A 19,384-nucleotide genomic window follows, 5' to 3' on the forward strand; every position below is an offset into this window, starting at 1 on the left:
ACAGACAAAGACTGGCAAGTAACCTGCACTGGACAGACGCAGGGCGGAGGATGCGACGGTCTGCCGTGCACCCGTGGGGTGGCCGCCAGGTCGGGCCGGGTGGCGCCCCGAGGACACCTGATGGAAGCAGCAGCTTTGGGCAAGCCCCAAGCACTCGGGCCTCCGCCGCGGCCCCGTCCGTGTCTGGGGAGGGGGAGGGCGGGCGGCCAGGAGCCGTGTCGGCCCGGCTCACCTGTTGTCTTGTCCCGCCCACAGCTGAGCACGCGGATCCCGAGCCCGGGAGACACGCCGTCCATGTACTGTGAGGCCAAGCGGGGCGCGGGCACCTACCAGTCCGTGAAGCAGCAGCTGTTCCAGGCGTTCCAGAAGGCGGGGCTGGGCACCTGGGTGAGAAAGCCGCCCGAGCAGGACCAGTTCCTCCTGACGCTCTGAGCCGGACGAGCTCCCGGGCGGAGCGAGCGCCCGGACAGGGCAGGGCAGGGCAGGGCGAGCGGGCGCCAGCGCGGCCAGCGGCGGGGCTCCCTGGCTCTTCGCACTCATTTCCCTTTGGCGTTCCAGAAGCACGCGCGGGCGGCGCCCCATGGGCTCCCGGACTCCCGCTCGGAGCCTGGGGCTCCCCAGGGGGCTGCTCCCTCGTGGTCAGAGCCCAGGCACCCCAGCCCGGAGGCAAGGGCACCGCCGCACGGCTCTTCCCACTGCGTCCAACGGAAAGTTTCCGTCCAGGCCGAAGGGTCTTGGGTGCGGCCGTGCCCAGCGGAGCCTCGTCCCACCCCACGCCCCCCGCCCGCCACGCGCCCGCAGCACCGCGCCCGGTTCTCACGAGCACAAGCCGACGCGATACTTCAGGATAAGCCACAATGAAGAGAAAAGCCATGGGCTCCTCCCCAAAGAAGCCAACAGGACGCTCGACCACCCTCATCACCCACTTAAGTTTTTACTCCACCTCCTTCCCAAGCGGATGGGAGACGCGCAAGCACTGAGGAAGCCGAGAAGCAGGACGGGAGACGCGGACCCGGAGTCGCAGAGCGCGTGCGCCCCGGCCTGGGTCCCAGGGGTGGGCTCCCAGGATGCGGCCCGCAGGTGCCCTCGGCCGCCGGCTGCACCCGGGGCCTGCAGGTGACGAGCTAACGGGGGCCCCGGCCAGACCACGCTCCGACTTTCCCTGAAATCCCATTAGACGGTGAGCAAGCTCGACAGAGCCTCAGCAACAACCTCCGCCCCGGGGCTGCAGGGCCACCAGCTCTCCCCGCCTTCGTCCCCCGGTCACCGTCCCGCATGACGGAAACAAAGCACGCAGAGCAGCGGCTGAAACACGAGGGGTGGGATGGTGTCCTGCTGAGAGCGGGCGATGGCATGGGGCCATGTGGGGTCCGTCCCTCGGCCCCGGCAGGGCTCCGCTCTGACCACAAGGACGCGCGTCTCACACCCACCACGCTCGTCCCCAGGCCTGCGGTTTCTCCAACCCGAGCAGGCCCCGTGACCTTGAGGACGCCCGAAGGCCCGGCTCCAGGGTCCTGGGGTCCCGGGGTCCCGGCGAGCATCCGGCCGGAGGGGAGCGCAGCGGCGGCCAGACACGGCAGAGGACAGGCTGCAGGTACGACAACGCAGCAGCAAAGAAACACAATGAGTTTGAGACGTTAGGGGACAGGGAGCAGCGGGCTAGCGTGCAGAGTCCTCCTGGGACGTCACCCGGGACGGGTCACCCCACCTTCTTCTGGGTCAGAAAACGGACACAGAGTGCACGACTCCCTCAAGGGACGGTTTTGGAAGATACGAAAAGGTTTTTGCAAGGGGTTTCCTGTCGTCGGCACCCCTTAAGGAAATGGGGTGCGATCTCAACGCGCTACGAAAACCGCCATCAAACGGCCGGTGGGCGTGGGCTTCTGACACGTCAGCAGGACGAGGCCTGGGGCATAGAGCCCGGAACCCACAGAACCCACGGTGACCACGGTGTGATTCGCCCCCCGCCGGGAGCTGCCCCGAGGGCACCGACGCCCAGCCTGTCAACGCCCCGTTCTGGGCCCTGGCGCCAAAGAACGCCCCTCCTGCGGCGAGGACACAGCAGAGGAGCCACCGCCCGGGACAGGCGAGTGGGCCCGTCCCCACACAGCACTGCGGGTGCCCCCCGACCACCTGCCCCGGGGACCTGGGCAGCACCTGCCCCCCCAACTACCGGGCACCCTGAGGCCCCCACCGCAGTGCTGGTGTGCGGCGTTTCCACGGCAGCAGGAAGCCGCCCGAGAGGCCAGGCCGAGCGGGACAGGGCTGGACGCGCACCGGGGAGGGCGGCCCGCTCTGGGCGCACGCGGGGCCGGGGCCGGGGCCGGGGCACGGGGCTCTGCCGGGCCGGCGGGACAGGTGCCCGAGAGCCTCCATGTGCTGCGCAGCCGGGCACCGGCCTGAGCGCCTTCCATGCTGAGGACGTGCCCGCCACCCTCGGGCTCCCCTGCGGCCCTGGGGCTCGGGGTCCTCTGCTGCCTCCGGCCATGCTGCACCCCGAGCCCCGGCCCTGCTCACATCCACGCCGTCCACGCCGGCAACCTGCCCCCAAAGCGCGGGCTGTGTTCCCAGCACCGTCCAGCCCACGGTCCGCGTCCACAGGCCTCTCCATGGGGCAGGCGCCTGTGCGGTCCCAGCACGCGGGGGCTGGGGGGCGGGGAGGGTCTGGGGGCGTCTGCCAAGGGACGGGTTCGTGGGCCAGTGACCGCCCGTCTGTCCCCATGGGTCCCTCGTCTGTACATACCCCCACGTCACTGCTGACTTCGTGAGTCTTGTACCTCAGAAATGTCAAGTTGAGTTTCTCACACATAATTTCTCATATAATTTCCTTTTTGCAGGAAGCTGTTCTTATCAATAAAGTTAAATGGCTGTTTTGGGGGGGTTTGGTTTTGGTTTTTTGGGGGGGCTTATTTTGGTATAGTGTTTACTGCGTCTGGAGAGCCATACACCGAGAACACATGGTACGTTGATGCCCAGAATAGACTAGCCAGAGTATTTTGATGAAATGCTATTTTTAGATTATAAATTTCAAGATGTGTCTATAGTATCTTGTTTTAAAAAAAAATAATAAAATTTAAAAAGACGTTTGAAATTTAGACATTTTTAATTTAGAGAGAGTTCGACAACCATTTTTTTAAGAAGCCATTCGGAAGAAATCATCCCAAAACACAGTAAATGTCTGTTTCTCATAAAGATAAAAGAAAGGGAAGTCGGGACGAGCCCTTGTCCTCATGACCACTCGCCTCCACGGAGAGTCCGGGCTGACGCGGCGTCAGCATTGCTGCCCCACCCGCCCGGTCCGGTCCGCAGGGCCCTGCAGGAGGGAAACCGGAGCTCGGAGCCCTACACTCAGTGGGGAGGCCGCCCTCCCCTGGGGTCCCCGCTGCCCTTCTTCCCCCTTCGCAGATGCAGGGCAGCCACCGGGGAGCGGGATCCGGGATCCGGAGTGGGGTGCCGAGTGAGGTCAGAGCCGGACACGCGGCCCCTGCAAGGGGTCCTGCCCAAGGGGCTGCAAGGAGGCGTGGGGATCCCGCCAGGGGAGCCCTCCCACACATTCAGAGTCACGTAAGGGACTGGGGTGGAGGGTGACGCAGCAGACACAGATACAAAACACGCAGTCACTGACGAGGAGGCCGGGGCCGGGAACGTCTCCGTTCTGGGGGGGCCTCATCCTCCAAACGGCTGGCTCTGGCCTCCCCACACACCCCACCCCCCGCCATCCTGGTTTAGTGCCTGTTTGTCCCCCACCGACACCTGTGATTCCCTGGACAGTCGGGTCTCCGGCCGCCCTGCGCGGATGCCCAGGTGGGGGCTCCTCGAGTGCCCGTGTGTTCAGTCCTGGGGGATTTGCCGGGGTCCTTCTGTGGACTCCTGGGACGTGTCCGCTGGTCATGGGCTCCACCCAAGGGACGGTGGTGGCCGGGTCCCCAGGAAGTCAGAACCAACAAGAGCCGCCCCGCAGGGAGCTGCCACCGGCGTCAGCCCCAGAGAAAGGGACACGCGATTTCCCAGCCGCTCGTGGTAGAATCAAATGTGCAGGGACGAAATGCCCGCCAAGGGGAAAGGTGCGACGAGGCGCATCGTACGGCCTCCTTCGTGCCGGCGCGGGTTCCTACCATCGACAGGAGACACACAAAAGACACACTTTCCCAGCAGTGCCCAGTTAGTTTTCGGCTAATTTTTGGCATTTTTTAAGCAAATGAACTTAATAAATAGTAATTCTTAAGCAAAGGTATGTACATAAAAAGCATGAATGAATGGCAATATTGGATGTACATTTATAATATTTGTAAAAAAAAAACAAAAACAAAAACAAAAAATCCCAAACCTTAAGGTATTAATTTACATGTTACTTTGCCTCTAAGTTCTGTAAACCGCACTCCGGTGACACCTGATAAGTGGATGTTTCTGTTAAATGAATAAAAACATGGAGTCCAGCCGCGCTTCCCTGGCTGCCGGGCCTGTTTGTTGGAGCAGGGCCTGGGGGCCCGGGGGGCCGGGGGGCACAGGGCCCGGCCGCCCACTTGTGCCGGAGACTCTTCCAGGGTGCGGGGGTTAGGGCACCTGCCAGCACGTCGCCCTGGGAAGGACCCAAGTGGGAGCCAGGTGTGGACATGGCAGGTGTGGACACGGGTGCGGGGCCTCTGCCCCCGGGGCGCACCGCTTCCAGGCCCCGCACCACCTCGGTTCCTCCCCTCGGGAAGCACGCAGCCCGGGGACCTGCCTCCTGACGCCACACGTCCCAAACCTCAGGGTTTATAGGACAGCGGCGGGGTCGGCTCAGGGGACACATGGACACCCTCCCCCTCCCCCTCCAGCCCTCCCTGCCCCTCTCTGCTCCCTGCTCCCCTCCCTCCCCCTCCTCCCCTCCTCCCCTTCTCCACCTCCATCCTCCTCCCCCTTCCTCCTCCTCCTCTTCTTCCCTCTCCTTCCCCCCCTCCTGCTGGCTATGCCGCTCCCCTACTCTCCCCCTCCCCTCCCAACCTCCTCTATCCCTACTCCTCCCTCCCTCCCCCCCACCGTCTGTCCCTCCCCTCTCCCCCTCCTTCCTCAGTCTCTCCCACCCCTCTTCCCTTCCCTCCCCTCCCCTTCTGCCTCCAACTCCCTCCCTCCCCCCCTCCCCCACACCCTCACACCCTCAGACTTTGCAGCTGCAGGACAGACACAGAGTCACTGCTCCCTGGAGGACCATAGCTCACCCCGCTCACCCCGTCACTCAGTAATGTCACCGTGCTCCAGCCTCCAGGTGGGCCGAGCCTATAAATGTCCCTTGCCACCAGAGCCCTGCTATCGTGGCACTGCCCCAGACACGTGCAGCCGAGCGACACCTCCGTGGGTGTCCCCGGGTCACACTCCCCAGACTGCGGCCATCAGCTCTGATTTGTGCGGCGCTCACACAGGCTCCGGGACCCTCTGGCCCAGGCCTCGGGCCAGGGTGGGGCGTCAGAGCCAACGTGGGCTGCGGGCACGCTCAGGGCATGGGGCCTGGGCCCTGCTGAGGCTCATGTTGCCACGGGTGGAAGGTCCTCCCCAGGATCGACGCCAGCACGGGCAAGGCGGCTGGTGGGCCAGGAGGGGCGGGGCGGGCCCTCGGGGATGGAGCCCGCATGACCTGGGGACACACGAACGTGGCCCCAAGGACAGTGGACCCCAGAGCGTCACACTCGCGCCTCAGGGAGGAGCCCTGCTCCTGCCATCCAGGCCCAGGCCCTCCAACCCCAGGGCGGGACTAGTGGCTGCAGTGGCCACACACCCGCACAAGGTCCTGACACCCACGGGGCGCCCCGCCCTCCCATGGGCCTCACGGACCCTCTGCAGCGGCTGCTTCCCACCCACGGGGCGGTTGGGGCGGTTGGAGCCCCAGAACCGGGCGTCAGTGAGACCACGGCTCAGCCTCTGCCGCGGCCGAGTCCCCCCGCCCCCCGCCCCGTGTTCGCTCTCGTCCCCACGAAGACCCGGAGGGCCCCTGGGTCACCAGAGTCCCTGCAAAGGCAGCCCGGCCCCGCGGCCACCAACCGCTTCACCCGGACAGCAGGTGAGCGAGGGAACATCTGCCCCTCACGGGGACCAAGGCGGGAAGGATGCCGCGGCCACCCCATGCCCACGGGGCCACAACTGTCCCACGGGCCTGCGTGCCCCAGCCCGGTGCTGGAGCAGCCTGGCCAAGCGTAAGCGGATGGGCTGCTCAGAGGATGGGCAGCGCCCGCGACGTGGCCACCACTGCTGGCCCAGAGGCAGACGGGTGGCTGGGCTGTCATCCGACCGGGACGGCCTGGGGTGGAGCTGCCCACAGGGCCACCGAAGGAGCGAGCGTAGCCCCCGCCCCCTACGGCACCAGTGCGTCCTGAGCCCTCTGTGGACCGGCCACGTGCTCAGTCCTGAGCTAGAGCTGGGAGGTGAGACGTGGGGGCACAGGACAGATCCGGGTCCCAGCCAGGGCACCCCCAACCCGAGGCTGTCAAGCCCCTGCTCAGAGCCCCAGGCCGCCGCCCGCGGGGGCCAAACCCCATGGCCGTCAGCAGCGGTGCTCGCTGAGCTCTGGCCCGAGCTGAGCCGGGGGGGACCGTAGAGCACAGGCGCCCCGACAGGCCCAGAGCCCCTCCGTGCCACAGCCAAGGCCGCAAGGAGCAAACACTGAGTCTCTCCTCACCCACGGCCGCTGGGACCCCGCCTCCTGGGGCTCGGGATGCAAGACGCACATCAGCCGCCACACGCAGGGGCCTGGACGCGTTAGGGCCACACCGCCTCCCTTCCTGGGGCCGGTCATCCCAGGGACACAGGTGCCACCGCGCTCCCTCTCCCCATTCCGGTCCGCGCCCGATCGCCCCGAGTTAGCCCCCAAACCCCAAGCCTCTGCGCCAGGAGCAAGACCACACCCAGGACGTGCACAGCCGCCCCCGATGCTCCATCCCCCGGAAGGAAATGCGGGGCCTGGGCCGTCGCTCCCGCCAGCGGGACGCTGCTCCCGACCCACCTGCTCGCTCACCTAGCGCAGCGCCGTCAGGGGCCATCCGTCAGGGGCCGTCCATGCCGTAGGCCCCGCCGGGGCCTCTTCACTCCTCGTTTCTGAATGATACTCCCGAGGAATCCACCCATCAGTTGATGGGTACTCCGGTTGCTTCCACTTTGTCACGATTACGAATAATTTGGCTACAAACACTTGCGTGCAGGCGTTTCTCCGGACCTGGGTTGGTTTTTGTTTTTTTTTTGTTTCTTTTTAAGAATTTATTCATTTGGGGATCCCTGGGTGGCTCAGCGGTTTGGTACCTGCCCTCAGCCCAGGGCATGATCCTGGAGTCTTGGGATCGAGTCCCACGTTGGGCTCCCTGCATGGAGCCTGCTTCTCCCTCTGCTGTCTCTGCCTCTCTCTCTCTCTCTCTTCTCTCTCTCTCTCTCTCATAAATAAATAAATAAATAAATAAATAAATAAATAAATCTTTAAAAAAAAGAATTTATTCATTTATTCACAAGAGACACACAGAGAGAGGCAGAGACACAGGCAGAGGGAGAAGCAGGGCTCCCTGCGGGGACCCCGGTGTGGGACTCGATCCTGGGACCCCGGCCGGGGCCACGACCTGGTCCAGAGGGACCGGACCTGAGTTTTCCAATTCTCATGGGTGTACACCCAGCCTCAGGATTGCTACGTCAGCCAGTACCCCATCTACCATTCTGAGAAACTGTGGACTGTTCTGCAGAGTGGCTGCATCTCTGTACCTCCCTCCAGCGGGGCACGAGCACCCCACTTTCCCCTACACCCTCACCAGCACCCACTACTTAGATGCAACAGGCAGCCGTCTGTCTTAGCCACTGCAGCCACCTAGTGGGTGTGAGGTGCGAGCTCATGGCAGGTCGAGCTGCATTTCCCTCAACACTAATGATGCTGAGCTTTCCGAGGGCTGATGGGTCGTGAGTCGTAGGTCTCTTTTTGGAAACTATCTATCAGATCCCTTGCCCGCTTTGAACTTGGGTTACCTGCCTTTTTATTGTTGAGTTACAAGGTTCCTTTATATATTCTGGATACTGGTCCCTTCTCAGATAAATCACAAAAACATTTTAAAGGTTTTTCCTCTCGCTCTGTACACAGCTGTTTCACTTTCTTGCTGTCCTTTGAAGCACAAAAGTGTTTGACTGTAAAGAAATCCAATTTATCTATTTTTTTCCCTTTTGCTGCTTATGCTATTCCTTTGAGGTCTAAGAAAGTGGGAATCCTGTCCAGCCCGACGCTAGAGAGATTTAAACTGTGTTTCCTTCTAAGAGTTGTACAGCTTAAGCTCTTACGTGTGGGTAACTGATCCTCTTTGGGTTAATTTTTACATACGGAGTGAGGTAGGGGTGCAGCGTCGCTCCTTGGGAATCCAGACGGCCAATCACGCGCCGAAGAGCGCTCGCCCTCCACTGAATGGTCTTGTCAAAAACCCACTGACCGTAAATGTAAGGAGGGGTGACGAGCTCTCGTGGTTCTGGTGTGGATTCCTCGGGACGTTCTATACACAAGATCACATCTGCAGACACAGAAACCACGTGATTTCTTCCTCCCCAAGATTTATGTCCTCCACTTACTTTTCTTGCTTAATTTCTGGGCTAGAACCTTCGGTACGGTGTTGGACAGAGTGGTGACAATAGTTATTCCATCTTGATCTAAATCTCAGGGACAAGGATTTCAGCCTTTCGCCATGGAGTGGGAGGTTAGCTGCGGGTTGTTCGCAGACGTCCCTCGTTGGGTTGAGAAAGCCGCCTTCCACTCCCGGTCTCTGAGGGTCTCATCAGGAGACAGCGCTGGATTTTGCCCCGTGTTTTCCCCGCATCTCCTGAGAGCGCCGTTCAAGGTACTACCCAGTGTCCTTCCATTTCAGCCCGAAGGACCGACGTGTTTCTCGGAGGGCAGGTCTGCTGCAGACAAATCCTCAGTCTGTGTTTATTGGGGGCCACCTAATGCTCTCCTTCGTTTCTGACGGATAATTGGTCTTTCTCGTCTGGCTTCTTGGCGGACGCCTTCTTCCAGCACTTTGAGCAGGTCACCCTGATGCCGATCCAGTTTCCAATCAGAAATCAGCTACTAGGGGCGCCTGGGGGGCTCAGTGGTTGAGGGTCTGCCTTGGGCTCAGGACATGATCCCAGGGTCCTACATCTGGCTCCCTGCTCAGCGGGAAGTCTGCTTCTCCCTCTCCCTCTGCCTCTCCCCCTGTTTGTTCTCTCTCCTCTGTCAAGTAAATAAAATCTTAAAAAAAAAAAAAACTCAGCTATTAATACTATTGAGGATCCCCTGCATGGGATAAGGTGTTTCTCTCTTGCTACGCCCAAGATTCCTTGTCTTTCTTTTTTTGACAATTTAAGATGCATCTAGGTACAGATCTCTACGTTTATTTATCCTTAGAGTTCATTGAGACTAACGTTTTTCATGAAATTTGGCAAGTTTGGTCATTCTTTTTTCCAATATTCGTTCAGCCCCCATCTTTCCCTCCTCCCGTGGGATCTCATGGGCACGTTGGTCACCTGATGGTCCCTGAAGATCTGTTTCTTTCACTTCATTCCTATTTCCTTCTATTCCCCAGATGGGATCATCTCAATGGGCCCATCCTCAACTTCCATGATTATTTATTGTCCCAACTCAGACCTGTTGTTAAGTCCTTTGTGTGGTCTGGATCAGGCCTTCTTCCTCCCAAAGACGTCCACATCCTAATCCCGGGGACTCGTGTCGCCTTGGAGAGCAAAGGGACTCTGCATATGTGATTAAGTTAAGGATCTTGAGATGGAGGATTATCTTGACTCCTCTGAATCAGCCCCAGTGCGGTCACTAGGGCTCCCACAAAAGAACCAGAGGACCAGGGTGGGTAATAGAAGATGTCAGGACGGATGCAAGAGGCACAGGCGATGTGGAAGGGAGCCCAGCTCAAGAACGCAGGCCGATGGCAACGCTGCGAAAAGCAGGGGAAAGGCTCTTCCCGGAGGTCTCCAGAAGGAGCACGGCCCCACAAGGATCTCGCTGACTTTAGATTTCTGACTTCAGGACGGCAAGGGAGTACATTTGTGTTGCTTGAAGCCACCATGTTTATTTGTTACAACAGGACCCTAATGAAAGCCCTCTTTCAAAACGAAATTTTATTTCAGTGATCGTATGTTTCAACTCCACAATTTCCATTTGGTTCCTTCTACAATTTCTATCCCTTTACCGATATTCTTTTTGGTGAGACAGCACTCGCGTCGCCGTACTGCACTTCTTTATGCAGGCTTTCCCACAGTTTGACATCCTTATAATAGCTCATTTAAAGTCGCCGTCTGGGAAGTCAGCATCTGGGCTTCCTCGGGGACACATTCTGCTGCCTGCTTCCCTTCCTGTGTGTGGGCCATACTCCTCTGTTTATTGCATGCCTCGTAAGTTGTCGCACAAAACTAGACATTTTTAAGAAGATGATGTGACAACTCAGTAAACTAGATCCCCCTCCACCACCAGGGCTTACTGTTGCTGCTGTTTGTTAGCTTCATGACCTTCTTGAACTAATTCCATGAAGTCTCTACTCTTTGCCACGTGTGGGCCACGGAAGTCTCCGTGCAGTCAGCCTGGCAGTCGGCTAAGGGGGCCTTCCACAATCTCCTTTGATGCTTTGAACAACCGGGGGGCGCCTGGGGGCGCAGTCAGTTGAGCCTCCGACCCTTGGTTTCAGCTCAGGTCATGATCGCAGGGTCGTGAGATCAAGCTCCGCCTTGGGCTCCCTGCTCATTGGGGAGTCTGCTGGAGATTCTCAGTCTCTCCCTCTGCCCCTCTCTTCCTGCTTACTCCCACTCTAAAATAACTAAATCTTTAAAAAGAGAAAATGCCTTAAACAAGTGAGATCCCCGGCATTTACAGAGGGGCTCCGTGAGCACGGTGGAGGAAGCCTTCGGTGCTCCCCTGGGTACTTTACAGCCCTGGCCTAGCCCTCACTCTGTAGCTGCGCGGAGCCCCGAGGTCGGCCAGACACCAACTCCGGTGTCCCCTGGGCACGGAGCTGTGCACGGGCCTGCGGGTGTGTGTGACCTTCCAGACTCCTGGGACAACACTGCAGCCTCCCCAAAGCCCTCTGTGAACATCCACGCCCCCAGCCTCTCAAGATCTCCGGTCAGCTTCTTTGCCTTGCTACGGTCACCTCTGGCGGCCGTGACGTTGAACAACTAACTGACCCAGGGAAAAAGGCTGCTCACAGTGGGCAAGCTGGGGGTCAGGCCAACTGGAGACGAGCCCCAGGAGTGAGGGTTCCCGGGAGGTGCCACTTCTGACAGCTGCCAGGGGGCAGTGCCTGGGGACAGGGCTTCGGGGAGCTCCAGACCCACCCGGCCCCCTCCAGCGGCAGCCAGGCCATACCATGCTGTGCCACTGCCCCTGTGAGGCCACCAGAGAGCTGGGTGATGGCGCGGCTCGGACTGAACCACCACTGGACTGTTTTTACCAGAATTCAGGCACTTTTCCTTGAGCTGCTGCAGCCTCTGGGTATTCTCCAGAGTTCTGAAAAGGCTGACTTTGACCTGACTTTGACGTTTTTGTCAGTGTTCTCAGGGCTTTCACGGAGGAGCCGGTCCACTTCGAAAGCACCTTCAGCAAAGCATCTGCTTCCACGCCCAGTGTTCTGGTTGCTCAGACACGAGGTGGAAGGAAAAGCCTAAGCTTCAACGTCTGTTCCAGAAGTTTCACTGCACATCATTAAACATCTGAGCGCGCCCCTTGGTCCCCCCATAAAGCTTCCCAGTCTTTGTTACCTGCTCCAAAGATCAATTTTTCTTCCAGATGAAGAGGCTTTGTCCCCTGTTGAGCATTTTTTGATGAACAGAGATAACTTTTCCTGTCCATTTAGCTATAATAGCTCCAGAACATCTGAGAGCTTGAAAATAGTTAATGGAAAGCCATGCGCGGTGTGTCACTAAAAATGATCCACTAGAAATACGGGTCTCCAAGAGCCCAAGTATAATAAGCGACAGAACTATGTGAGATGACCTTACAGGACACCGGACGACGGAATTTTAAGAAAAAGAAGCAAAATGCATAAGGAGTTAAAGACAAAAAACAAAGCTGTCGTTATTTACAGACGACAACATCTTGTGTGGAGGAAGCCCAAGATAATTCACACCTAAATTATCAGACTTGAAAGGAGCGTGTGTGTAAGTGGAGGGGGCCACGCTGTGCTCACCCGTATTCCTGGGGCAGCCTGGGGGGTGCCGGGAGCGGAGCCCAGCGGCCCTGCTGGGAGGAGAGGAGCGCGGCGCCGACCAGCAGCAGCCCACGGTGTGCGCCCTCCCGTGACCCCGCCAACCCTGCCCCGGGGTCCCGCGGGGCTCCCACCTGGGAGGCTGCCCGTGGCCGGGTTCACGGTGCCGCGGGCCGGGGCGGGGCGCGGCGCAGGGGGTGTGAGCGCCGGGTGGACGCGGCCCTCGGCCTCCTCGGCGGCTGCAAACGTGGCCGGACCGCGCGTGTCACCAGGGCGAGCCTGTGAGCTCCGTGGGGAAGAGGCCACACGGCTCGAACCCTCACACGAGGCTCCAACACATGCCGTCCAAGCAATCGTGACCCAAGGGGCACAGTCACAGGGACGCCACGGAGAAGTGTCACGACGTCAAGGCAACGGTCACCTTGAGGGAGAGGAAATAAGACAGGACGACAGGCATGGGTGAGGGCCGTGTCCCTGTCCAGGCCCCCTCCCCGGCTCCACATCGCCCTCCGCCTACATCACGCACGGAAGGCCGCCTTCTGAAGACGAACAGCACTTCTAGGAGCTTCGCGTTCCTTCGACTCCAGCTCGTGAATAGGTGGCAAACAGGTGGAGTGGCCGCTGCTGTCGGGCTCCTAGGTGCCCTTTAGGAGAGCCGTGGTTCCTGGGGCGGGGACCTCCCGCGCAGCACGTGCACCGTCGCCACTACGCTTTCGATGCCTGCGCGCTGTGGGTTTCTGGTTCTCCCCATCACAATTTTTCTGACTTGTTTCACTCACTGCTCACTGTTGCATTAATTCATCTAGAATCCTATGGAGATTTTTATTGGGATTACATTAAATTTATGGACTAACTTGAGGGTGATTGGTGGTTTTTTGATATTGAGCCTTTTTGCCAAAAATGTGCAATGCCTTTCCATATGTTCAAATTAAAAAAAAAATGTTCCCCTTCACCCTGTTTTACATCCCCACCCCTAGTCTGTTCTGCACCTACAAGTTTGTTTTTTGGGGTCTTTTTTATTTTAGATCCTACAGATAAGGCCATACAGTGTCTGTCTTCATCTGACCTATTTCGCTTAGCTGAATGCCCTTGAAATCCATCCATATGGTCACAAATGTCAAGATTTTGTTCTTTTCTGTGACTGAATAAGACTCTGTATCCCCATCTTCTTTATCCATTCACTGGTCCATGGATACATGGGCTGCTCCCCCATATCATGGCTACTGCAAATAATGCTGCTGAGAGCAAAGGGGGCAGATATCTTATTGATCTAGTGTTTTCATATTTTTTAGATAAATATCCAAGCTGGTTGGCTAGGTAATTCTACTTTTAATTTCCTGAGGACCATCCACACTGTTCTCCAGAGGGTCTGCGCCGGCTTGCATTCCTACCAGCAGCGCACGAGGCCCCCCTTTCTCCACATCCTCCCCAGCACCTGTTGTTTCCTGTTGTTGACGTTAGCCACTCCGACAGGTGTGAGGTGATAGCTCATTGTGGCGCTGACCTGCGTTTCCCCGGTGACAAGTGACGTGGAGCATCTTTTCATGTGTCTGCTGGCCGTCTGGATGTCTTCTTTGGGAAGATACCTCCTCGAATCCTCCACCCATATTTTTTTTTTTTTTTTTTTTTTTATGATAGTCACAGAGAGAGAGAGAAAGAGGCAGAGACACAGGCAGAGGGAGAAGCAGGCTCCATGCACCGGGAGCCCGACGTGGGATTCGATCCCGGGTCTCCAGGATCGCGCCCTGGGCCAAAGGCAGGCGCTAAACCGCTGCGCCACCCAGGGATCCCCTTCCACCCATATTTTAATCAGATTGTCTTTTGGCCGCTGAGCTGCATGAGTTCTTTACCCATCTTGGACATTAGCCTCGGATCAGAGACATGATCTGCAAAGATCTCCCCTTCTGCAGGCAGCCTTTCCCTCGGTTGATGGTTTCCTTCGCTGGGCAGCAGCTCTCTAGTTTGATGTCTCATTCATTTGCGGTTTTTGTTGTCTTTGCGTTTGGTGTCAAATCCCAAAAATGTCATCACCAAGACCGACGTTAAGGAGTTTACCTCCTGTATCCTTCTAGGAGTTTTATGGTTTCAGGTCTTACATTCCAGTCTTTCATCCATTTTGAGTGTATCTGTGTGTCTGGTGTGAGAAAGTGGTCGTTTCATCCTTCTGCATGTGGCTGTCCAGTGTCCAGTTTTCCCAGCACCATCGGTGGAAGAGACGGTCTTTTTTCCACTGGACAGTCTTCCTTGCTTTGTCGAAGATGAGCTGACCACAGAGCTGAGGGTCTGTTTCCGGGTTCTCTATTCTGTTCCGTTGATCTATGTGTTTTTGTGCCCGTCCCACACTGTTCTGATTACTCTAACTTTGTAATATGGTTTAAAATCAAGGAGCACGGGCAGCCCGGGTGGCCCAGCGGATTAGCACCGCCTGCAGCCCAGGGTGTGATCCTGGAGACCCGGGATCGGGTCCCGCGTCGGGCTCCCTGCGTGGAGCCTGCTTCTCCCTCTGCCTGTGTCTCTGCCTCTCTCTCTCTCTCTCTGTCTCTATGAATAAATAAATAAAATCTTAAAAAAAAAAAAAATCGACGCGTACGACAGGCCCACACCCCGAAGTGACACTCAGCCGCTACAGCGGCGATCAGAGAAGTACAATGTGACTTCTCCTTGGAAAAGAAAACTATTGAGTGGGCTGAAGATATTAAGAAAATCCAAGAAGCCTAGCGGGAAGCAGAACGCAAGGTTGAGGAAGTAGAAGCTAAAGTGAATTCTAAGAGTGGCCCAGAGGGTGACAGCAAAATGAGCTTCTCCACGACTCACAGTACAGCCACAGTGCCACATCCTATTAACCCCATCCTTGCCAGCTTACAGCACAACAGCATCCTCACCCCAACTCGGATCAGCAGCAGCGCCACGCAGTAGAAAGTTTTCAGCCCACCCCACGCAAAGGCAGATTTCAATCCTGCTGACTTTGAGTGTGAAGAAGACCCATTTGATAATCTGGAGTTAAAAACTACTGATGAGAAGGAAGAGCTGAGAAACATTCTGGTAGGAACCACTGGACCCATTATGGCTCAGTTATTAGACAACAATTTGCCCAGAGATGGCTCTCGGTCTGTGTTACAGGATGAGGAGGTCCTGGCATCCCTGGAGCGGGCGAGACCTTGGATATCAAACCTCTTCACAAACCTAACGGCTTTATGACCTTCCCACAGTTGGGCAACTGTGAAAAGATGTCTCTGTCTTCTAAAGTGTCCCTCCCCCCCATTCCTGCAGTAACCAATATCAAATCCCTGTCCTTCCCCAAACTTGACTCTGATGACAGCAATCAGAAGACAGCCAGGCTGGCGAGCACTTTCCATAGCACATCCTGCCTCCGCAATGGCACCTTCCAGAATTCCCTGAAGCCTTCCGCCCAAAGCAGTGCCAGTGAGCTCAATGGGCATCATACTTTTGGGCTTTCAGCTTTGAACTTAGACAGTGGCACAGAGGTGCCAACCCTGAACCCCTCAGATCTGATCTTCCAGAGGCCTTCCCTCCCTGTCTTGTCTGTGTGCACAGAAGAATCATCACCTCCAAATACAGGTGCCACGGTCACACCTCCTAACTTCTCAACGTCACAAGTGCCCAACGCTCCCAGCTGTCCCCAGGCCTATTCAGAACTGCAGACACTGTCCCCCAGTGAGCAGCAGTGTGTGGAGACAGCGGTCAACACGGGCTGCTCATAGGAGTGTGCCCTGAGAGCCATGAAGAAGAAAGGAGAGAATATTGAGCAGATTCTCAACTGTCTCTTTGCACATGGACAGCTTTGTGAGAAGGGCTTCGACCCTCTTTTAGCGGAAGCAGCTCTGGAAACGCACCAGTGTTAAGAAAAGACGATGGAATTTTTTCAGTTAATGAGCAAATTTAAGGAAATGGGCTTTGAACTGAAAGACATTGAGGAAGTTCTGCTACTACACAACGATGACCAGGACAATGCTCTTGAACACCTTACGGCTTGGGCAGGAGCCAGCTGAGACCAGGCTCTGTGTAGGCCCTGCCCTGGAATGAACCACCCCTGCAGGAGGCGCTGAGGAGCCCACGTGTGGGGAACCAGAGCGGGGGGGCACATGTCCCCGTTTTCTTTTGGGGGTGGAAGGTCAGGTGTGGAGACTGTGCTTGCCAGTCTCTGAGCTGGGGAGAAAGTAGGAAAGATTGGGGCATGTGAATGCCTCTAGCGCTGCCCTGGCTTCTTCCATATTAAACGTATTTGTATTTTGAGAAGTGTCCTTCCCACCTCCGCCCTCCAGAGAAACTTCCCTGGTCCTTCTGGAGTCTGTACATCCTCACCTGAAACCTGGCCCAGCTGCCAAAAGGAGGCAGGGAGGAGCAGTGGGAGGGCCAGACTCAGTGCTGCTTTCGGGCTAGATGCTTCCCTCCCCCTGCACCGGTGGACTGAACTCTTAATCCAAGTTGACTGCAATTGGAAGTTTCCTCCAAGGTGGTTTTTTTCTTCTTCTAACAAAGTCTCTTAGTGGTAACATTGGTCCTGCAACATCTCTGAGGTGCAAAGATGCCCTTTCCACGTGGGGTGCTGAGTTTGCCCCTTCTGCTAGGCAGTTACTATGCTCCCCTGGCTCAGCCTGTTCCTTTTGGCTTGGTTTGGACCACAGCCTTCCGCTACCCAGGATTTTAGAGCCCCCTAGCAAACAGTCATCAGTTTAAGAAATCATTGGTCCCTTCCCAGCACACGAGTGGAGGAGAAACAGGCTGCAGTACAGTAGCCCAGCACCGACTCCACCTCGGATCTCTGGAGAACGGCCTCTCCCTCCAGCCCGGCTCTAGGATGACACGAGGAACACCTAGTCATGGAAATCAGTCTCTTTCGTTTGCTCTATATTCTGTTGTACATCGTTAAAGATCTAAATACAAAGGAAAAAAAAATCAAGGAGCATGATGCCTGCAGCTTTGTTCTCTCTCAAGATTGCTTTTGATTTTCGGGGTCTTTTGCGGTCCCATACAAATATCAGGATTTTCTCTAGTTCTGTGAACAAAGGTGCGAGGGGAGCTGCTTGCGTGGCAGTAGCGCTGCCCCTCGCACAAGCTGGGTGGTCACAGCGGCTTATCCCAAAGCCAAGCTCCCTGCCCCGTGGAGGGGGGGCACCCTGCGCTCGGAAGCCATGAGGCATCACTGGGCCAGAGTGAAACCGCGGAGTGAGGCCCCAGACACGCAGGTGCAAGCGCAACCACAGCAGCTCTCAGGGCGAGGTTGGAGTGTCATCACTGCTGGTGCTGCGACGCACGGGCCCCCGGCCAGACTCACCGTCACGACCCGCCTGTAGGCCCAACGGGACGGGGACGCCGTCACAGCGGGTGGGGAAGCCGAGGGGGGCCACGGTCACGGTGCGCAAGGCAGCAGGACAACGGTGACTCAGCCAGGACGGGGTCTGTCACCTTCCAGGACGGCCCAGAGCGGGGATGACGTCTGTGCCTCCTGTCTCAGGGACGAGGGCCTGGGACGTGCCCACCAGCCTGGAGCAGTGGCACCCACCCCACGGCTCAGAGAGCTGGTGGCCGCGGTCGGGGTGGTGTCTGCCCAGCTCACACACAGGAGTCTGGAAGGAGGACATGGGACGGGCATCGGGGACAGGCCGCAGGCTCCCACGGCAGTGCCGGGGCTGGGGGGTCAAGAGTCAGGGGCCGGAGGTCGGGGTGGTTGGGGCCAGGGGTAGAGGGTCTGGGGCCAGAGGTCAGGGGCCAGGGTGGAGACCGGGGTCGGGGCAGGGGGCCAGGGCTGGGGGTCGAGGGTTGGGGGCCAGGGGTGGAGAGTTAGGGGCCGGGTTCAGGGGTCAGGGCAGGGGGCCGGGGCCAGGGGTCGGAGGCACTCCAGCTGCCGTGACCAGAGGCCCTCAGGCCCAGCGAGCACCCTGCCTGCCCAGCCGTGCAAGGCCCCAGTGCATGTCCCGAGCGAGGCCGAGCTCTTGGAACCCACAAGCCTCGGTGGAACCTGTGCATATGAAGGGTGCTGCACCCGCTGTTGCACACGCAGTGAAATGCCGCTGCAGCGCCCCACCTGCACGCACGGGTCCCCGCTGCATGGGTGGTGAGCACCCCCAACAGCCTCCCAGCAGGGCCAGGACTGGGACTGGGACCCGGAGGGTCTGTAAGGAGCGACAGAGCAGCTCACACGGGCAGAATCAGGGCCCCAAAGCGTGCACACCTTGATCCCCGGACTCTGGGAAAGTGGGGCAGCCTCCCCGGGCGCTGAACGCGACCGATGTGGCAATAGAGGCAGGGAGGGAAAGCCAGTGTTACTCGCACGGACTCCAGAGACATGGAAGGATGATGAGGGAGGCCTAGGGACGTGCCGGTGAGGCCGATAAACCCAACAGCTCTGATAAGGTGCACACGCTCTTGAAACGCAAACCATGAACGCTTATTCAGGCACAGACTAATCACCTGACACTCTTTTACCTGTAAAACTTAATTTATAGTGGACAAATCCCCCCCGACACACACACACACACACACACACACACACACACACACACACAAAGCCACAGAAAACTCCAGGCCATGACCTCACTAGCAAACTCAATAATAGCAACTCTACAAAAAGTCTTCCAGAAAACTGAAAAAGAAGGCTTCCAAACTCATTCTATGAGACTGCATTACCTTAGTGCCAAAACCAGGCAACAGTACAAAAATACAAAGTACAGACCAGTATCTCTCATTGACGTAGACACCAAAACCCTCAACAAAGTAATAGCAAATCAAGCCCAGTGATATAAATAATAATGCATTATGACAAAATAGGGTTTGTCCCAAAAATGCAAGGTTGGTTTAACATTCATATGAATCCATCAATATAGGGGCACCTGGGGGCTCAGTGGTTGAGTGTCTGCCTTCAGCTCAGGGCGTGACCCCGGGGTCCCAGGATCGAGTCCCCCACTGGGCTCCCTGCAGGGAGCCTACTTCTCCCTCTGCCTGTGTCTCTGCCTCTCTCTGTGTGTCTCTCATGAGTAAATAAAATCTTTACAGAAACAGAGAAATAAAAAATAAACTCATCGATATAAAGCATTGTTATCAGCAAACTAAAAAAGAAAAATCATAGATTATCTCAATAAACACATAAAATGGCACTTGGGAGAAAAACCCTTCGACAATCAACGAGGAGTCCCTCCAAGGAAGCAAGCGCATGTGGAAGCACTGCTCACGCGGAAGCTCATGACAAA

General features: G+C 57.4%; 2 protein-coding genes and 1 pseudogene across 15 annotated transcripts in view; 2 read left to right on the forward strand and 1 right to left on the reverse strand.

Annotated features, from left to right (window-relative positions):
- ADARB2 (adenosine deaminase RNA specific B2 (inactive)) overlaps positions 1–4,441 on the forward strand; it is a 338,143-nt gene extending 333,702 nt beyond the window's left edge. For both annotated transcript variants that reach the window (XM_072825953.1, XM_072825952.1), the window contains one exon: positions 256–4,441. In XM_072825953.1, coding sequence (XP_072682054.1) covers positions 256–432 — 177 coding nt within the window. In that variant the 3' untranslated portion in view covers positions 433–4,441. The remainder of the gene's footprint in view (positions 1–255) is intronic.
- The window catches only part of WDR37 (WD repeat domain 37), an 89,284-nt gene that overhangs the window by 9,602 nt on the left and 60,298 nt on the right, over positions 1–19,384 (reverse strand). The window contains exon 14 of one of the 13 annotated variants that reach the window (XM_072825962.1): positions 2,910–3,313. The exons of the other annotated variants lie outside the window; for them this stretch is intronic. Within the exon in view, the coding sequence (XP_072682063.1) occupies positions 3,186–3,313 (128 nt within the window). The 3' untranslated portion in view covers positions 2,910–3,185. Of the gene's footprint in view, positions 1–2,909; positions 3,314–19,384 lie in introns of those variants that run through there. 13 annotated transcript variants of the gene reach the window in all.
- LOC140633097 (ubiquitin-associated protein 1-like) lies at positions 6,081–16,459 on the forward strand (annotated as a pseudogene).

Source organism: Canis lupus, chromosome 5 (genome assembly GCF_048164855.1).
Source record: "Canis lupus baileyi chromosome 5, mCanLup2.hap1, whole genome shotgun sequence".
Classification (NCBI taxonomy): Eukaryota; Metazoa; Chordata; class Mammalia; order Carnivora; family Canidae; genus Canis; species Canis lupus.